General features: G+C 37.8%; 1 protein-coding gene across 4 annotated transcripts in view; it reads right to left on the bottom strand.

The window, feature by feature from the left end:
* fhit (fragile histidine triad diadenosine triphosphatase) overlaps nucleotides 1-20208 on the bottom strand; it is a 448879-nt gene that overhangs the window by 56543 nt on the left and 372128 nt on the right. For all 4 annotated transcript variants that reach the window (XM_022682777.2, XM_049471671.1, XM_049471670.1 and 1 more), the window contains one exon: nucleotides 9151-9219. In XM_022682777.2, the coding sequence (XP_022538498.1) occupies nucleotides 9151-9219 (69 nt within the window). The remainder of the gene's footprint in view (nucleotides 1-9150; nucleotides 9220-20208) is intronic.

Genomic DNA, 20208 nt, shown 5'->3' with positions numbered 1-20208 from the left:
GCGCGCTGACAACGTGAAACGATGAACCTGTCCTGCTGAGCATTTAAAGACCACTTTCTTAACTTTCTTACATCAATTTTCTACCAAGTCTACTGTGTATAAAGATAAAGATAAAGTTGGTACTTTAAAATAAGACTACCCTTATAAAGGGTTTATAAATGGTTTATAAATGAGTTTATTAATTGTAAATATCTTTGACTGACAGTTACAACACATCAATTGAAAAGGAAACAGTGATCCGTTGTTTGCTCAGTCATTTAATTCAACGTAGTCATTTAATTTATAGTAAAGAGTTAAACATACTTGCAAATATATTAATATGACAGGTTTATGGAAAACATAAAGTAAGATCAGTATTTAAAAAGATCTGAGGTTTGACAGTATAAATGAGTGTGGGATCAAAGTTGCACATTTTTAGCTCACCATTTCTATTTATGTGTTGTTATATATTTATTAACTGCTTATTAATGTTTTTTTTTAGTATTTGCAACCCTTTATAAAGGTAGTCCTATTTTAAAGGGGTACCAAGAAGTTTTAGTAACAACAGTTTTTTTTTTTTTATCTTCTTGTTTTCTTTAATGGGTGACGTTAGCCTGGTTTAACATTCGGTAATTGGTCCCAAAACATCTGAACCCTCTAGAAAAGGCCTTTCATACTGCAGATCATCTTTAAAGAAGACCATCTCTTTTGGTGGCAGGACCAAATTTAGACCAAAAGTTTGTACTAAACAAGGTAAGTGTAAAAGCACACTTATGGTGATTTCACTTCTAAAAGTCTTGACTAGAATCCAAACCAAGGTGTTTGTTACTTTGTTATGTATCTGTACATTTAGTACTGTTAGTTTTGGTTTCAAACTGCAATTAAGTGTCAATTTAGTGCACTAAAGAACTAAATAACACTACTATGTTCTGTCATCATCATCCACATATAACCACATAAGGCCTCATCCCTCTATACTTACCACTGACTGGCTCAGCAACACTAATAATCTTAGTTCCCAAAGTTTGCATGCATCACTATGGAACATATGCACATTTCTGGGGAGGTGCTCCTTAGGTATAGGCTTCAGGACTACATAAGGTATGGGGTCTATATAGATTAGCCCTCTGGAAAGGCTACTTAGTTACAGGGGTTAGACAATGAAACTGAAACACCTGGTTTTAGACCACAATAATTTATTTTCCCGACGGACAATTCTAGTGGAAACAGGAGAGTTGAGGCGCACACTGAATTCTGCCGTGATTTGGGCAGCCTTGGTTTTATGTTTTTTTGGATACAATCCGGGTTATCACCCGAACATCCCTTTCAGACAGCTTCCTCTTACAGCGTCCACAGTTAATCCTGTTGGATGTGGTTGGTCCTTCTTGGTGGTATGCTGACATTACCCTGGATACCGTGGCTCTTGATACTTGATCACAAAGACTTGCTGTCTTGGTCACAGATGCGCCAGCAAGACGTGCACCAACAATTTGTCCTCTTTTGAACTCTGGTATGTCACCCATAATGTTGTGTGCATTGTAATATTTTGAGCAAAACTGTGCTCTTAACCTGCTAATTGAACCTTCACTATCTGCTCTTACTCTTAGTGCAATGTGCAATTAGTGAAGATTGGCCACCAGGCTGCTGCAATTTAGCCATGAAACCTCCCAACCCCTGTATGTAGACAGTAGCTAATCCAAAAGCAAAATTTGCCTTCTCTTTGGATATCGCCAAAGAAGGGAGTTGAAGAGTTAAACTTTTTTCCTTTTTTTGAACACCCAAGCCCAAGCAACCACCGCATTGGCTAATATCCATCCAGCCAATGCATTGGGGACAAGGAGCCCCAGCAAGACATGAAGTATCAAGAGACAAATACAAAGCATTAATTGCTGTCATTGTTTGTAAGCCTGTTCGACACTTATTTGTCTTTATAGCAGCAACATCCTTTGATGAAACCTTATCCCGGATTATTAACTGACTGCACAAGGAAGACTAAAAACGGTGCTCTTTTCGTCTTCTATTGTATCTCCTGACAAGTTGGAGCATTCAGCGAATGAGACAAAGGAACGAGAGTAGGGGGGGGGGAAAGAAAAAGGACACGAAACAAGTGCGATATGCCATGATAGTTGAGCTGTTTTTTGTTTGTTTCTTCTGGCAAGGTGACACTTAAAAGAAAATTGGAAATGCCATCTGCTACATCAGAGCGGGAGGCAACTCGCACATACACACAGATACAGACACACACTTACATACATAAAAAAAAACGCCACTGAAGATCCTTCCGAGAGACGCCGCTGTCAGGCACTTTATGACCACACTGCGTGAATCTGCCGAAGAGTGTCACATCGTCTACATAAAGTGACAAATAAAATCGCACTCGCGAGGCCCGTGCCTTTCAGGATAAACACCCTCACAGTGACGGGATCAGCCACCGCTCAGGCTCAGGCCTTTCATCCAGAGAAAAGAAGAGAAGAGCAAAGGGAGGACAGAGAGAGAGAAAAAGAAAGATGGAGCAAGATTTTGAGAAAAAGGCGGCAGGTCAATTTTCAGCTCAATTGTAGTCATTTCCAATTCCCACCAATACACAATGTCACCAGTGCTGGTGAGGGAGTGCAGGATAACACTTACTGCCACTTCTGTTGCATCAGCTGACAGGCAACCATATTGGCTAGCATCATGCTAAGTAATGATGGAGAAGAAGGGCTGTCTTTGGGACTCCAGAGTTTGGATCCTGGATTGAACCAGTGATCTCTCAATGATAGATTGAACCAGTGATCTCTCTATAACTTTGGACCAGTCTCTCTAGGGCATGATTGGCCAGTTTTTCAGACAAGGAATACACCTTAAGTATGGGGCTAGTCTAGTATCAGGTTTGTAGATAAAACATACAAATGTTTTCACGCTTAAGTACGATTTGCACCTAAAACTAGTCTGTAACAACTTTTGACCTTAAGCGAGCACCAAAGGACCAAAACAGCCATCCACACACACTAAGAAAAATAAGTACAGATTTCTACTTAAAAAAGTACAAAGCTTGTCGCTTGGGCTGTACCTTTTATTGAGGTACAAAAAAGTACCTTTCAGTAAAAGTCCTTTTTTTTGTACCCATGTTTTTGTACAAGTAAAAATGATAAAGATTATAAACATTATCATCAACTGAAAATGCGTCAGGAACTTGATGATCCAAAATTGTCTTGCTTTCAAATAAAAAATGTGCAATTAAAATATATATTGTTTATCAGTGCAGTGATACAGAATACTGAAAGTATCTTTTGGGTCATACAAATGTGTACTTATTGCTGTTTGGAATGACTTTGTACTTCAGAGGGAAACACATCTTACCCTGTTTTACAGACCAATATTGTACCTTTGAGGCTACAATTATGAAGAGTGTACCTTTGAGTACAAAAAAGTACTTATATTGTACCTCTGAGTGTAAATAGAGAAAGAGACGAAAGAAAGAAAGAAAGAAAGAAAGAAAGAAAGAAAGAGAAAGAGTGAGTAGGGTTATTAGCTGATTATTTAATGTGTAATAGCTTTGGCCTTGGCTCTTCACAGACCTAAATGATGCTGAATAAGTCAGTGTGTGCTCACGATCCGCTCGCTGTATAGCTGCATAACTGCATAACTGCATAACTCCCGAGGCCTTGAAATGAAATATTCAGAACACCTACGCGTGTCACTAACAATATATGGAAAACAGGAGAAACAAATGGCGGAATGGGAGCCATTCAGCTCCTCCCGGTGTAATCCTCGGAGGCACCGGGAAGCCGAACTCATCCATTCTTTCTTAAATAGTCTTTATGAGGGAGTAAATGTCCTTCGCTTAGGTTATAAAACGTTTAGCAGCATGGCGTTCAGCGGCGGCAAGGCAGTAAGGGAGAATAGGCTTTGGTGATTATTTATAGATAAGTGAAACCGTTTCTATGAGCGATGGTTTTTGTTTTCTAGCAAGCACACCTACGTACTTCTATGCTATATGCTCACTGACGAAGAAATAACACTCCAAGAAGAAAATTAAACATCGCACCTTGTGTTTTCAGCTTAAATACTAAGGAATCCCTTCACACATAAACATAATCCTCATATGATTAGAAAGGGCGGAACTTACTCTTTCTAAAAATAGTGATGACATCCCAGTAAAGTGGTAAAGCATCTACAAGAAACCCATTGAGAAAAACACTTAAAAAAGTGAGATCTTCTTCCCCAACCAATATTATTTACCTTTAGTGCTTCAAACATATTTATAGGATGTTTCAAACCCAATAATATCAGTAAATAACCACTACTATGGGTCCCTACTTGGGGTCTCTTCTAATAATCACACCAGCAATTGGGCTTATGTAATGCTCCAGTACAAATGTACTGAATTTAAGCACTTCACATGAGGCCTCCATACTCAAAACCCAACTGCATTTGGATTCCAATCAGAACCAGGATTCATCACTAAAGATAAAAGTTTGTAGCAGTCCAGGATTCTCATTCACAACACCACTGCACATTAAGGCGACACTGCCTGGAAATTAGATAAATGGATGGATGATGGACTAGATAGCAGGCTATTCATCAAATTGACCAACCAGTTTCTCTCAATGCAACGATGAACCCCATCTTAAAGTCTGTCAACTGGAAAAAAATGTCTTTGAGAACATTGTAGAGACATCTAGAGACATCTAGCAGTCATCAATTTCTCACCAAGAGGTGCACAAGCCAAATGTAACCTCTGAGACTTTTCAGACTTTTTGTTATAGGGCAACAAGGGAAGCAGTTTTAGACCTTGCTCAAATATATGACCAAATGTCATGCACATATACAACTTATCCAATCCTTGCATAGAAATATTGCCAATAGATTAAGACTATCTGTCTCAAATAAACATGATTCTTTTGGTACCATTCCTAATGCCATCATTGAGTTGCAGAGCAGCATGAATTATGATGCACCATCCAGTACTTTTTAGGATGAGTATGTGGGTTTAGGGATGAGCTTGGGTGGTGATCATCCAACATCTTGACCTCCAATGCTCTCTTGTTTCTGAATGCAATCAAATCTTCACAGCAATGCTCTAAAACCTAGTAAAAAAAGCCTACTTCTCTGGACAATACAATACAAGACTGTTACACTGTTACACCAACAAAAGCAGGATAAACTCTTTATGTTTGATACTTTTTTTGGAAGAAAGAATGCCCCAAAGAAGAAAGCAGGAGCCCCAACACTTGTAAACGTATAAATATATGTATGCATTACACAATTAAACACACTTCTCTCACAATAGCCCTTTTTGATCCAGGCAAATGAAAAGAAGAAAAAAAAAAGCGTATTTGTGTTACAGCAGTAAGGTTTGCGATTCCGAGGTGCTCTTTTTTCTCCCTGCAGCACTGTAGGGTATTAATAATCCCAGGCTGCTTTTATTAGAAGTACTTATTAGAATAGAGCGTAGTGGTTGGTATTCATTCGGTACGGCATCGCTGATTACACATTTAAAATGTCACAGTAATGCATATGGAAATAGCAAAGCCACTGTATTACTCGGTGTCAGAATACTGCGGCTCCTGCGGCTAATAATAATATCATGTGGGTTTAGGGTTATGAGTGTGAAGAACCTTTAAATTGGTAAAGAACTCTTACAACAAGTGATGATGCTTTAAACCCTTTAAAAAGGTTCTTCACACTCGCACATCTCTGTTTTAAACAGTGGGATTTCTTTTTTCGCCAACTGTTCTAATGCTTGAAGAAAGATTTTTCCCAGAATTCCAGTAGCTTGGACTAGTGATGGGAATTCCGGCTATTTCTAGGGAGCCGATTCTTCTGGCTCGGCTCAATAAGAAGAGTCGACTCTTTCAGCTCCCAAATGGCTCCTTAGATTTTTTTGGTGGCTCAAATCAGTTTATTACCAAATTATGTGTGAAATTAATTACTAGTGTAAAAACAATATTTATTATTTATATGGTTTTATTTATACAAAAATAAATCGAAAGGAAACTAAACATCCAGGTCATGTTTTTTGCAAACTTTAGCCAGGATTGGCATTTAATAAAATAAAAAAATGGAGCTCATCTTTAAGGGGTTGATTCTGTTTCTGTTCTCTGATCTGCCCTGTTTTGGAAGAGGAGACAGATGTTTCTACAATACATGATGTTTTATTTTTTTTATTTATTATTTCATTGAGTAACTACCAAATTCACTGTTGTAAAAATATTTGACTTTAATACTAAAATTTGATATCTTCTTACTTGACTTTACTTTTTTTTTTTTTTTTTTTTTTTACAATTTTGCAATCCTTCAGAATTGCTAAAAATAAGAAATGCCTAAAAAATATTTTTTTTCTTCCTTGATGTATATTTTTATGCTGTCTTCTTTTGTGGTTTATATGTATCATCTTGAAACTTTAAATAAAAGTTCAAATATATATATAAAAAAAAAAGTTTGACAGCATGATAACCGATAATGACACTTTATAAATAATTACACTTTATAAACCATGTTTATGTAGTTTCAAAACTGTTTTCCAAGCCAACTTAAATATCACCTAAAACTACCAGTCAAAAGTATTTTTCCAAATAATTTTTAGTTTTTAGTAAACTGCCAGAGGTGATTCATTGGTTAACATCTTACAGCTGGTAAAGAGCAATGGAAATAAACAATGAAAATTGATTTTATAAAATGGCAATTTACAAAGCCTTAGTAAAGCAGGTGCTGGAACTAAAAAAAAAAGACGCAGAAACACAGATAACTCTGTAACTATTAAATGTAGTCTTTTCTTTACATAAATTACAGATGAAGCCAAAGAGCACAATACTACTATTGGACAATTAAGAAATAGAGACTTATTAACAGTTATACTTATAGTATAATCAGTACATTTTTAAAGGTAAATTACTGTACATCTACAGGGGTTGGACAATGAAACTGAAACACCTGTCATTTTAGTGTGGGACGTTTCATGGCTAAATTAATCTTCATTAATTGCACATTGCACCAGTAAGAGCAGTAATAGTGTGAAGGTTCAATCAGCAGGGTAAGAGCACAGTTTTGCTCAAAATATTGCAATGCACACAACATTATGGGCGACACACCAGAGTTCAAAAGAGGACAAACTGTTGGTGCACGTCTTGCTGGCGCATCTGTGACCAAGACAGCAAGTCTTTGTGATGTATCAAGAGCCACGGTATCCAGGGTAATGTCAGCATACCACCAAGAAGGACGAGCCACATCCAACAGGATTAACTGTGGACGCTGTAAGAGGAAGCTGTCTGAAAGGGATGTTCGGGTGCTAACCCGGATTGTATACAAAAAACCTAAAACCATGGCTGCCCAAATCACGGCAGAATTCAATGTGCACCTCAACTCTCCTATTTCCAACTGTCCGTCGCCACAATAAATTATTGTGGTCTAAAACCAGGTGTTTCAGTTTCTTTGTCAACCCCTGTACATATCCTATTACACACTAAACTAAAATGCTACCTCTGCATGCAAAATATATTTTCTACAGGTGCGCAAAAATCAAATAAACATTCCAGTCCTATTTTTGACCACTTTTGAGACGCGCCCGGGAAGACAAGCGAGGCCTTGATGCTTCCTGACGCAATAAAAAAGGCAGCAGCGGCGCTGCGCTCCTTCCACCGGGCCTTGTTATCCTACTCTATTTACAGTTTGCCTGAGGATGCACAATCTGGCATGTCAGTGATGTTTATGAGCGTGCTGTCACTGCGGTGACCCTGGTGTGTATTTACTGGATCTTGATGTGAGCGGCGCACGCGATCGGCAACAGATCCTGCACAATATATATCAGGATGTGACCTCATCTTAGATGCTGCCATTTCTTTTGAAGTCAAGTCAGTGTGTGGGTCACTGAAAGAAGCAGTGGATGCTAGGTGGTTGCTAGGCAGTTGCTATGGTATCTTAGGTGGTTGGTTACTTGAGATACTGTAGCAAATCCTTGGTAACCTCCTAAAATAAACACTTGGAACACCTAGTGGTTGCTCAGGTACAGTAGTTCACCCTGCTCTTCAATGTTCAGGACTCTACAGGACCACCACAAATCAGGTATTGTTGTGTGGTGGGTCATTAAAACCCATAAATAAAATCCAGTCCAATCATGCGATTACATGACTGTTTTTCCCGGCACCTCCAGGAAGTTAATCACCGGAATATTGATCTCACCTGTTCTACACCCCATAAATACACCTTTTCTCCATTCACTTCTCACTGATTATTGTAGGTTTTCTTTCTTTACAAAGCATTTTTCATTGCCTTGTGTGTTTAATCTCTTGTTACATCCCTTTTTTGGACTATTTTGCCTTGCAAAAGTTTTCAACCTTTTGCCACATTTCAGGCTTCAAACATAAAGATATGAAATTGTAGTTTTTTGGTGAAGAATCAACAACAAGTGGGACACAATCGTAAAGTGGCACGAAATTTATTGTATATTTGAAACTTCTTTTTTAGAAATAAAAAACTGAAATATGGGGCATGCAATATTATTCGGCCCCCTTGCGTTAATAATTTGTAGCGCCACCTTTTGCTAATCTGCGATTACAGCTGCAAGTCGCTTGTGGTTTTTCTCTATCAGTTTTGAACATCGAGAGACAGGAATTTTTGCCCATTCTTCACAAATAAACGTATCCAGGCGTTAGAATGGCGACTTTTCAGTTTTTTATTTCTAATATAAAAAAAAATATACAATAAATTTCGTGCCACTTTACGATTGTGTCCCACTTGTTGTTGTTGATTCTTCACAAAAACATTACGATTTCATATCTTTATGTTTGAAGCCTGAAATGTGTCAAAATGTGTTTGAAAGGTTCAAGGGGGCTGAATACTTTTGCAAGACACTGTACAACTCTACAATTTTAGCCTGCCTTTCATTATTGCCTTCTTGTGTGTGATCTCTGGACTGTCTCTCGTTTATGGTATGTTTTCTCTCTCTTGCTGCTGTTTCCCGGTTTTTCCGGTTCCGCTCACTTTGACATTCATGTGTATCTGTGATATTTCTAATTAACTGTTTGATTTACATCTAATTTACATGTCTGTATCCTGTTTAGCCATGACACCATGATGTTGGATGATGCTGTTGTTGATGTACGTGAGCTCACTCAGCTTACAATTCCTGCAGAATATACTGTATCAGGATTTTTACTTTACTGTATCAGGATTTTATTACATCCTTACCTCATCGTAGATGCTGTCGTTCCTCTCGAAGTCCCCGGCTCTCCTCGGCAACACGTGGACGTGGACATGCTGGGAGAAAAAAAGACAAACAAGAAAACAAACAGGGAGAGCTTTAATCAAAAGCGGTGTAGTGGGCCGTGCCGGGAAGCAGCAGCAGTAACGGCGGTAGCAGCTAGGATACAGTCAGCCGGGCTTTCTGTTCACACCGGTACGCTCCACCAAACACCACCACCCAACACGCGTACAGTACTTAATTAATTCACAATCTGGCGGCAGGCTGCGCTGATTTAAGCCACAGAATATAAATATATAACAATTTTTTCCAAATCACCAGAGGGCTACAGTAAATTCCACCAAGCGTACACGTGTAAACCTCAGAGACTTGTTTCCTCCTTTTTTTTTTTACTCGTTTAAAAACTTAAATTGACTTTGTCAGACGTCCTTCGCAGTTCCCCGCCGCAACGTGCTGTCACAAACCCGACCATCTGTACAGTTATATTTGTGAAATATGCTCTCCTTGGGTGCACGTTAGCAAAGTTATTCCAGTCCCGGCACAACTGGCTCTTTTTTAATGAATCAAACAAAACAAACAAAAAAAAAAAAACCCTGAGGTGCTGTTTTAAATGCAATAAATGGATTATATACAGCTCTGGATTTTTTTTTTTTTTTTTACCAAATTAAAAACCTCTGCAATATAATCAAGAGGAAGATGGATGATCACAAGCCATCAAACCAAGCTGAACTGCTTGAATATTTGCACCAGGAGTGAGTGGCATAAAGTTTCCAAAAGCAGCAGTGTGTAAGACTGGTGGAGGAGAACATGCCAAGATGCATTTGAGGTCTAAAAAAGCTCTGCATCTTTTTTTGTTATTTTAGCCATTTCTCATTCTCTGCAACAATGTTCATTTTACTCAAATATAAACCTATAAATAGCAAAATCAGAGAAACTGATTCAGAAACTAATTCAGTGGTCTCTTAATTTTTGTTTTGTATAAATACGGTATACTTCTGCTAAACACTGCTGTGAAAGAAGCACAACAATACATTACAATAATTAAACGATGCAATATAACAAAACATGCTAAAACAACTGTGATTTAATTGTTATAATACACTAATAATACACTAATAATGCTCTATATTTTTAGACACTAGTTTTAGGCACTGGTTTACTGATCTTTGGCACTCACTCAGCAGTCGCTCTGGTGTCTCTCAGGTGGTTGCTCAGGTGTTACCAAGTGGTTGCTGTTGTATTACAACGACATGTCCACTAATATCCACAAAAAAAGCTATGTTGTTTGACTGGCTGTCCTGTATAGCTGCACTGATCTTGGTATAGTAGCATAATTAAGAATTAAGAATTTAGTTCATGGAAGTGACAAAGAAAATCCAGGACAAAAAAAAAAAGGCCAGAAAATGGTCCGAGTCTAAAACCTCCAAACTGTTACATCACAGTCTTTTTAGTTTACTCCCAAAATGAATGTATATAACCTCAGTCCACCAGGGAAAGCAGTAGTCAAAGATCAAAAGTCAAAAAACTTTTTGCACCATCATATTTGGTCACTTTTGGCACTAGCTGTGTTATACTGAAATATTGGTGATGTCATTACGCCAATTCTACTTGCTTCAGACCAGCTGTCTAACAGTCTAGCTAACTGCTACCTGGCTATATTGATTTGGACTTTTCTGTAGTTTTTTAAATTGGTTAAAAATGTCATCTTTCACTTGGTCATTAATCTTTTCAGATTGACTCCCTGCATTGCTATCTTACACCCCGTCAACAGGCTATTTTCATGCCTTGCGCCCATAGCGTCAAAGTAGCGTCAAAGTTTAGGAATATATCTATATTGATGGGCGTGGTGGTCAGTCTGGAAGTGAGGTGTGTTCAGGTAAATATCTGGCCTGTTTTTATCTTGTCGACGAGACATATAGGTGCGCCACTTACTCATTAAAACCCTGACAACAGTCAACAGTCAGTCGTCCAATCCTATGCACTTGTTACACACCCACACGGACGTGATGCAACATGAAAACCTGACTTTTACTTCAACAATAAACAAAATGAAGAAGAAAATAACATTGCTGTTCCCCAAAAAAGCACAGCACTGTTAAGATACGAACGTGCCGAAGTCAGAGCTCACCTGGTTATTAAAGAAAATGACTACTGGAACACTGATTGGTTTATTTCATGTTACACCCAAAACTAACTACACCCATGAATGATTAAGATAATTAATAGGTGCCTTTTACGTGTTTCGAGCCATACAAGGTGTATATTTTTGCCGCCCTCATGATACCAAACACACACCGACACGCCCTAAATTGATCGGTGCACTACAGATCGCTAAAATAGGGCCCAAGATGTTTTTTTTTCTTCTATTTCTTCTTCTATAAAAATGGATTTAAAAGGATTTCACCTGACATCAGCACTGAGCAAACAGTCTAATATTAACTCTGACTAATTTCACATTAGTCTCTCTCTCTATATCAGAACATATAACAGTCAAAAGACCCATTAGTGACACTTTAATCATATCTGAACAAGACTGAACACTCTTTATAGAATACTGTACTCATCTAAAGCATAATAATCTAATCGCTGTTTTTTTTTTATTTTTTTTTTAAATATTCATATTTCATTAGACCGGTATGATAAACAGCGCAGGCTCTGTGAATAAGTGTTTATAAATGTTACAAACAGCATAACATGTTTGGAGGCATCCGCTTTGTTGCCATGCGTTTTTCTGCTTTAATGAGATCATTTGCATAATGGCTGCATTATTAAATTTGCCTACCTTGAGGAAACTTTGAGGAAGAAGAGCAGCAGAGCGTTGTTTTATCAAGAAGAGCTATTACTGTAGATGGTGCTGAGGAGAAGCTGGGTGGGGCTGGAGATGTTTCGCTGTGTATCTCCAGTGTACAGTATGGTGGGATAAATTAACTATTAGCAAATGAGAGATTAAAAATGGCTAACTAATAAAAGCATTTATTAGCGTGGGTTATTTGGTGCGTTTTGCACTATGGGTTGGTAGGAATTGTGAATATTTTTATTTAAGGTTCTTACCCAGGTTTTTACTGTAATACCTAGAAACCACTAGAAGTTTAATGTAACAACTCCATAGAAACCACTTGGAAAACCATAGACACGACACAAAAAAAAATGATGAGTAAAATTTACTTTAAAAAGTTTTGCAACTTTCTGCATTTGTTTTTTTAAAGAACACGTAATTTCAGAAAAATTTAAGTAACTTTAGCTCAGTTTCAAGACTTAAATGTTACATAAAGTAAATAAGTGAACTGAACTTCACTCAATCCTTTCTTTTAGTGAACTTTACTTAATTTCTGCATACAATATTACCTAATTACAAAATAAATATAATATAATATATATATATATATATATATATATATTATATTTTTAGTCTCAATATAGTATACTAGTAATACATAGTATTATTAGTAATTATAGTATACTAAAAAATAATGTATTAAATGCCATCCATGTGTTGAGACAGTGTAATATGTGTGTTTTAACTTAAAATATTTAAATTTCAGGAATTATAATATATTATGTATCATAAATTATTTGAGTAATATAATAAGCAATTGTAATGCAGAAATGAAGTAAAGTTTACTAAAAGAAAGGATTGACTGAAGTTCAGTTCACTTATTTACTCTTTGTAACATTTAAGTCTTGAAACAAAGTTGAAGTTACTTAAATTTATCTGAAATAAAATTTACTTAACAGTATTTACTTTATTTATGTTTATCTAATGTGATCTGAACTTTTCAAACCAAAAACCTGTTGAAATTGCATTTAATAAAATGTGTTTAGGTGTCTAAAATTCTGCACATAAAATATTTTTAAAAGAAAAACTACACTATTAGTGCTATGATTGTGCAAAAGTTGGTAGTACCAAATTTACCAAATTTGAACATTTTAAAGGGGACATATTTATTTCACTTATCTGTCACTTTTATGCAAATGTATGCAAAGTTGTCGCTGGCCATGGCACATTTACGCTGAGTGTTTACCACACGTTAATGTTAGCGTGTTCATGCTTCATGTTCTCCCTCATCTGTTAACTTGCCATAGACAGCAGAAGGTACAGATCCCTCCTTCAGAAGAAGTCTGCTGTGTACTGCTTACTGTTTTGGTTTCAACCAAATACAACCGAATTTGCTCTTTTTTTTATTGATCTAGTGGGTGGGGGTTGAAAGGTAAGGGGTGGTGCCAGGGTGGTTCTATGAAGGTTTCCTTATTGTGACATCACAATAAGAGAGCATCCAACAGCTTATAATAGCATATGATCCACAGAAACAGAAAACATATGGATTTTTTGTGCCAGAAGTGTTCATAGGGGCAATCGAGACCCAAGTGGAAATACAAAAACATGCAAAAAAGAATACTTATGTAATATAATACTAATGTACACAATTCATTATTTTTTTAAACTTAGCTTAAAACTTATTCATCAGTTTGTCATTTTTCTTTATGTTATTTATCTTCTCAAAACTTTTGCATATACACCCAGTTTATTGAGTGAACTGACACCATGAAACTCTGTGTACCTGAATTACAGCCTGTTATTCAATCCAGTCCAAATAAAACCATTATCATTCCAGGACTAATCATATTATTATCTGTATTTTTATCATCCAGAGCTCTTCAGCTCCTGCGTCATCGTTCTCCGAGGCCCAGTAGTATCAGTTTGGTGTATCAGCAGTACAGCGTGACTTTTATTTTACCTGAATGTCAACCAAAAGAACACAAACCTAATAATATTAAACGCTGGCAGATCTCCAACTGATATCCTATTTCTAATTTTACCAGCAGAGCTCTGACGAAAATCCCAGCCGCGGAGGGGTCAAGCGTTCTACATCCGCCCCGGCCCAATTTACATATCGTTTTAAGAGTAGAACATTTCCAGCGTGTTTGAAGACGCACTTCAATGTCAGCGTTTGATAGCGTGAGCCAAAGACAGGGTTTCTTTAAGCGTCGTCCTTCAAGAAAAAAAACGGAACAAAAAAAAGTCGTAAAAAAAAAGCCACTTAAATGTACTTTTCCCAAATTAACTGTGATTGTGATTGCAGCTCAGCAGTTGTTGGTGTTGCTAAGGTGTTGTTGGTGGTTACCATGCTACAGGGTTGGTTGCTTAGTTCTTGCAACATGACAGGAGTTGGCAACTAATTTGTTGTATGAAGGGTGCCGAGGTGTTGCTGTGGTCAAGTCTTTGGTTGCAATGGTGTTGTTTGGTGGTAGCAAAGATGTTGCCATGGTATAGGTGTTGGTTTCTAAGGTGTTGCCAGGTGGTGGCTAAGGTGTTGGTTGCTGAGGGGTTGTTTTGTTACAGGTGTTGGTTGCTAAGATGTTGCTTGGTATTTGCTAAAGTGTAACCAGGGTGTGGATAAAGTGTTGCTATGATGCAGGTGTTGGTTGCTGAGGTGTGGTTTTGTTACAGGTGTTGGTTGCTGAGGTGTTGCTTTGGTACAGGTGTTGGTTGCTAAGATATTGCTTGGAATTTGCTAAGGTGTAACCAGGGTGTGGATAAGGTGTTGCTATGATACAGGTGTTGGTGGCTGTGGTGTTGTTTTGTTACAGGAATTAGTTGCTGAGGTGTTGTTAAGGTACAGATGTTGGTTGCTGAGGTGTTGTTTTGGTACAGGTGTTGGTTGCTGAGATGTTGCTTGGTATTTGCTAAGCTGTAACCAGGGTGTGGCAAAGATGTTGCTATGGTGCAGGTGTTGGTTGCTGACGTGTTGCTATGCTACAGGTGTTGGTTGCTGAGGTGTTGCTTGGTATTTGCTAAGCTGTAACCAGGGTGTGGCAAAGATGTTGCTATGGTGCAGGTGTTGGTTGCTGACGTGTTGCTATGCTACAGGTGTTGGTTGCTGAGGGGTTGTTTTTCACAAATGTTGGTTGCTGAGGTGTTGCTATGGTACAGGTGTTGGTTGCTGAGAGTTTTTTTAGATGAGTGTTGGTTGGTAATATGTTGCTTGGTATTTGCTAAGATGTAACCATGGTGTGGCTAGGGTTTTGCTATAGAACAGTTGTTGGTTGGTAATATGCTACTACAGGTAATGGTTGCTATGGTGTTGCCATGGTACAGGTGTTGGTTGCTGAGGTGTTGTTTTAGTACAGCTATAAGTTGCTATGGGTGTTGCTATAGTGTAGGTGTTCATTGTTAAGATATATTTTATTATTTATATAAAACATATTCTAGTTGGTTTAACACTTCTTGTTTGCTAAATACGGTACCATGAACAAGTGGAAAAAAATATAAGAAACATAAAAATAAAACATAAAAAGAACAACACACATTAATCCGAGAGCATCAGGCCTGAATGTTAATGAAAAAAAAATTCAGCACAAATCCAACTGCTCTTAAAATAAGCTTTGCTGCAAAGTTGATAATTAAAACAGATGCTATTAATTAGCTTCCACCTAAGGACAAATGAGCAAAATGGCCACTCTCCGATTCATATTGTTTAGGTTAAATCCAGTCGGACAGGCAGACAAATGCGTTTTGTCATGAACAGCTGTGCTCCGATTAAAACAGGGGGTAAAAGCAGCGTCGGCGGCCTGCAGCCGAAACTGCTAATTAGAGGAAGAGGAATCTGTCCTACAGACTTTTGGTAATGCGGCGCGGTACAGCTCGGAACGCGGCTAATTTACTAAGAGATTCATCTTGCTTTATGGTTTGATAGGACCATTTTACTCCATGCTGGTTAGCATATGCTCCCATTAGCTCTTTGTGCAAACACACAGGAAAGGGTTCGAGAGGTAAGAGAGCCTATTTGATTACAGCACTGCTACTATTTGCACGGCTCCTGGCGAGATCTGCCCATCACGCGTATAATGCCAACTTCAATCAATCAGGCTAATTGCATGCTAATGAAATAATCTTTCAGTGTGTGCTCATACATTTTCATTTTCATATGAACACAATACAATAAGTGCCTGGACCTGTAATAGGATATAGAACAAAGCAGGGATGAAAGAAATGGACAGCGTGAGCTTTGGACCAGTGACGAAAAGGACGATCCAGACTGTTATCAGCAACAAGTCCTAAGGCCAAGGTCTGTGGCTGTGGTTCCACGTTCTGCACACATTGCAAAGACATGGCTATGGAAGAAAAAAGGTACAGGTACTCAGCTTTAATATGTGCTCAGGTTTCATACAAACACAATATGATAAATACTTGTCCCATGGTATAGAAAATAGAACAAAGCAGCAATGAAAGAAACGGACGCCATGAGCTCTGGACCATTGACGAAAAGGATGATCCAGACTGTTATCAGCAAAAGCAAATCCAAAAGCCAAGGTCTGTCATGGTATGGAGTTGTGTTAGTAACTTCGGCAATGGCGGCATTAATGAGTCTAAGAGACGTCCATGCATTTTTCAACAAGACAATGCAAACATACAGTACATGCTGCACACATTACAAAGGCATGGATATGGAAGAAAAGAGTACAGGTACTCAGCTGACATGCCTTTAGATGCTTTTGCAAGTAGAATAGAATGTTTGGTAGCGCACATATAATGCCAACTTCAAACAATTAGGCTACTGGTAATTGCATGCTAATGAATTCTTAATCTTTCAGTGTGTGTTCATATATTTCCATGTAAACACATTACAATAAGTACCTGTATCTGTAATAGGAAATAGAACACAGCAAGGGATGAAAGAAATGGACGCCATGACCTCTGGAACTATCACGAAAAAGGACGATCCAGACTGTTATCAGCAACAAGCCCAAAAGCCAGGGTCTATCAAGGTATGGAGTTGTGTATGTAACTTCGGCAATGGCGGCATTAATGGGTCTAAGAGATGTCAATGTATTTTTCAACAAGACAATGCAAACATACAGTACATGCTGCACACATTACAAAGGCATGGCTATGGAAAAAAGGGCACAGGTACTGGACCTTGGTGTTTACAGGAAGAATTGGATGTTTGGTAGCACACTTATAATTCAACTAAAATCAATCAATCAATCAATACCGGTAATTGCATGCTAATTAATTAATCTTTCGTTTTGTGTTCATACATTTTAATATAAACACAATATGACAAGTCAAGGTACCATGTAAAAGAAAAAAGCAGGGGTGAAAGAAATGGACGCCATGAGCTCTGGAACTATGACGAAAAGGACGATCCAGACTGTTATCAGCAACAGCAAGTCCAAAAGCCAAGGTTTGTCATGGTATGGAGTTGTGTTAGTAACTTGCCGGCATTAACGAGTTCAAGAGACATCCGTGCATTTTTCAACAAGACAATGCAATCAATCGGGCTACCGGTAATTGCATGCTAATTAATCAATCTTTCGTTGTTCGCTCATATATTTTCATATAAACACAATACAATAAGTACATGTACCTGTAATAGGAAATAGAACAAAGCAGGGATGAAAGAAATGGATGCCTAGAGCTCTGGAACTATAACTAAAAGGATGATCCAGACTGTTATCAGTAACACTTTCAAAAGCCTTTAAGACAACATGTTTTCCAGAGATGTTGATGTATTTTTCAACAAGACAATGCATGAAGACATGGCTGTGGAAGTAGAAGGTACAGGTATTGGACTGGACTGCCTGCAAATGTGTTTTACAGGAAGAATGGGATGTTGGGTAGCACACAGCAGAAGAGATTTATCTTGCTTATTGTTCGATAGGACCATTTTACTTCAAGCTGGTTAGCATATGCTCCCATTAGCTCTTTGTGCAAACACTCAGGAGAGGTAAGAGAGCTTATGTGATCACCCCACTGTTAATATTTACACAGTTCCTAGCGAGATCTGCCCATCAAACATACATAACGCCAACTTCAATCGATCAAATTAATTGCATGCAAATGGATTAAAGGTTTAGTACGCACTCAGTTTTCATATGAACATTGATTAGATTACCAGTACCATGATAAAGAAAATAGAACAAAGCAGAAATTAGCTGAGGATCACAAATTCATCAACAAAAGCATGACACAATTATTTAAATATTTATGTTATGTATTTACTGTATGCTTTTTAAGCAAAGATTTGAAGGGATCCCTCTACAGTGCATTACATGACTAAACGATTCTAGAAATCACAAAAAAACAAAACCTCAGAAGTGCCGGAAAGCCTTGAGCTCTGGACCAAAGATGAAAAAGATGATCCAGACTGTTATCAGTAACAGTCATGCCAGTAATTTTACTAAACTGTAAACTGTAACTGAGCATAGCTGCCTTTAAGACTATGGCTCCTATCTTACACCCTGCATAAGGGGCATGTTTTGAGATGCTCATTGCTATCTTATACCCCGCCAGCTGTCTATTTTGACGCCTTGCACCTGTGTCTTTTAAATACCAACAGTACTTGTGAATATTCAGCTCTGGAAACAAAGTAAGAGACCACTTCAGTTTCTGAATCTGTTTCTCTGATTTTGCTTTTTATAGGTATAAATTTGAGTAAAATGAACCCAAATTCCAAACAAAATATTGTCTTTTAGAGCATTTATTTGCAGAAAATGAGAAAAGATGCAGAGCTTTCAGACCTCAAATAACGCAAAGAAAACAAGTTAATATTCATAAAGTTTTAAGAGTTCAAAAATCAATCACAGTTTTTTTATGCATCCTGACATGTTCTTCTCCACCAGTCTTACACACTGCTTTTGGACAACTTTATGCTACTCACTCCTGGTGCAAAAGTTCAGCTTGGTTTGATGGCTTGTGATCATCCATCTTCGTCTTTATTATATTTCAGAGGTTTTCAATTTTTAAGTGGTCTCTTATTTTTTTTCCAGAACTGTATCTACGATTATGAGCATGGTGGTCTCAAAATGAGGTGTGTTCAGGTAAGTTTCTAGTGTATTGCTATCTTGGCAATGGAAAACACAGGTGCACCACTGACCAAAAACCAAATAAGACAGAAGTCAATAGTCTGACATTTATTGCTATCTTGATGGCTGACCTATAGAGAGCTAAAATAAGGCCCTATACCTTTTTTAGGGATGTCCATGCATTTTTTTTACTGTCAAGACAATCCAAACCCACATGCTGGACACATTAAAAAAGTATGTAAAAGAGACTGAAAATAGGTGGCGTGTGCCTCCGACAGAAGTGTACAAATTAGAAAACAAAAAAATCTGTCACTCAGAGAGAAAAATCTAAAAATCTGACACTAGAGCCTAGAAACCAGAGCCTAATGGGGCGCCAATGATTGGACCCTGTGATGAAGGTTTCTATGGCAGGGTGTACACATGCATGACAGTTAAGGCAAGTAAAAAAAATGAAAAGAAAATATGATTTTTTTTATTTTACCAAATTGAAAACCTTGGTTTGATGAACTGCTTGATTTTGTTGCACCAGGAGTAAAGGCATAAAGTTATCCAAAAGCAGTGCGTAAGACTGGTGGAGGAGAACATGATGCCAAGATGCATGAAAACTGTGATTAAAAAACAGGGTTATTCCACCAAATATAAATTTCTGAGCTAAATAACAACATTTTGGAATTTTGAAACTAGAAAATGGACTGTTTACAAACATGTTTGGAGGATGAATGAAGCAACTTAACACTTAAAACACTTCATCACTTGGTATCATTGGTGCCAAAATGTCTTTTATTTTATATATGAGAAGTCTAAAAATATATATTGCAGGCTTAAAATGCTCGGATGGATGTAGAGTATATCAACCAAAGATACACTCCAGTATGTATAAGGAATAAAAAAGATTTTCTAGAAGATCTCAAACACTGCGCAAACTAAAGTAACAGCAGGACTGTATCATCACTGTATCTTCCTGAGAAGAAGCTCAATCATTGTCTTTTTTTTCTTTTTTTGTTTTCGTCTCAGAGGGAATTTAGCGAAAGGAGCAACAGGAAACAATTAGTTCTTCACAGGTTCTAAACAAACCTGATTGGAGAAGTTAATAATGTTAATTGGACAGCGCTCGAGTGAAGTGCGCTAGGTGGTTCGGCAGACACCCAGCACGTGACGAGCGGCACTCCTAAGACAATCAAAATCATCTCCAGGTGGTGTGTGCTTCCGAAAGAAGGGTAGAAATTAGAAAAGTAAAA

This window comes from Astyanax mexicanus, chromosome 24, assembly GCF_023375975.1.
Source record: "Astyanax mexicanus isolate ESR-SI-001 chromosome 24, AstMex3_surface, whole genome shotgun sequence".
Classification (NCBI taxonomy): Eukaryota; Metazoa; Chordata; class Actinopteri; order Characiformes; family Acestrorhamphidae; genus Astyanax; species Astyanax mexicanus.
Note: the sequence above shows the minus strand (reverse complement) of the source record. Positions and strands in the feature narration are given on the sequence as shown.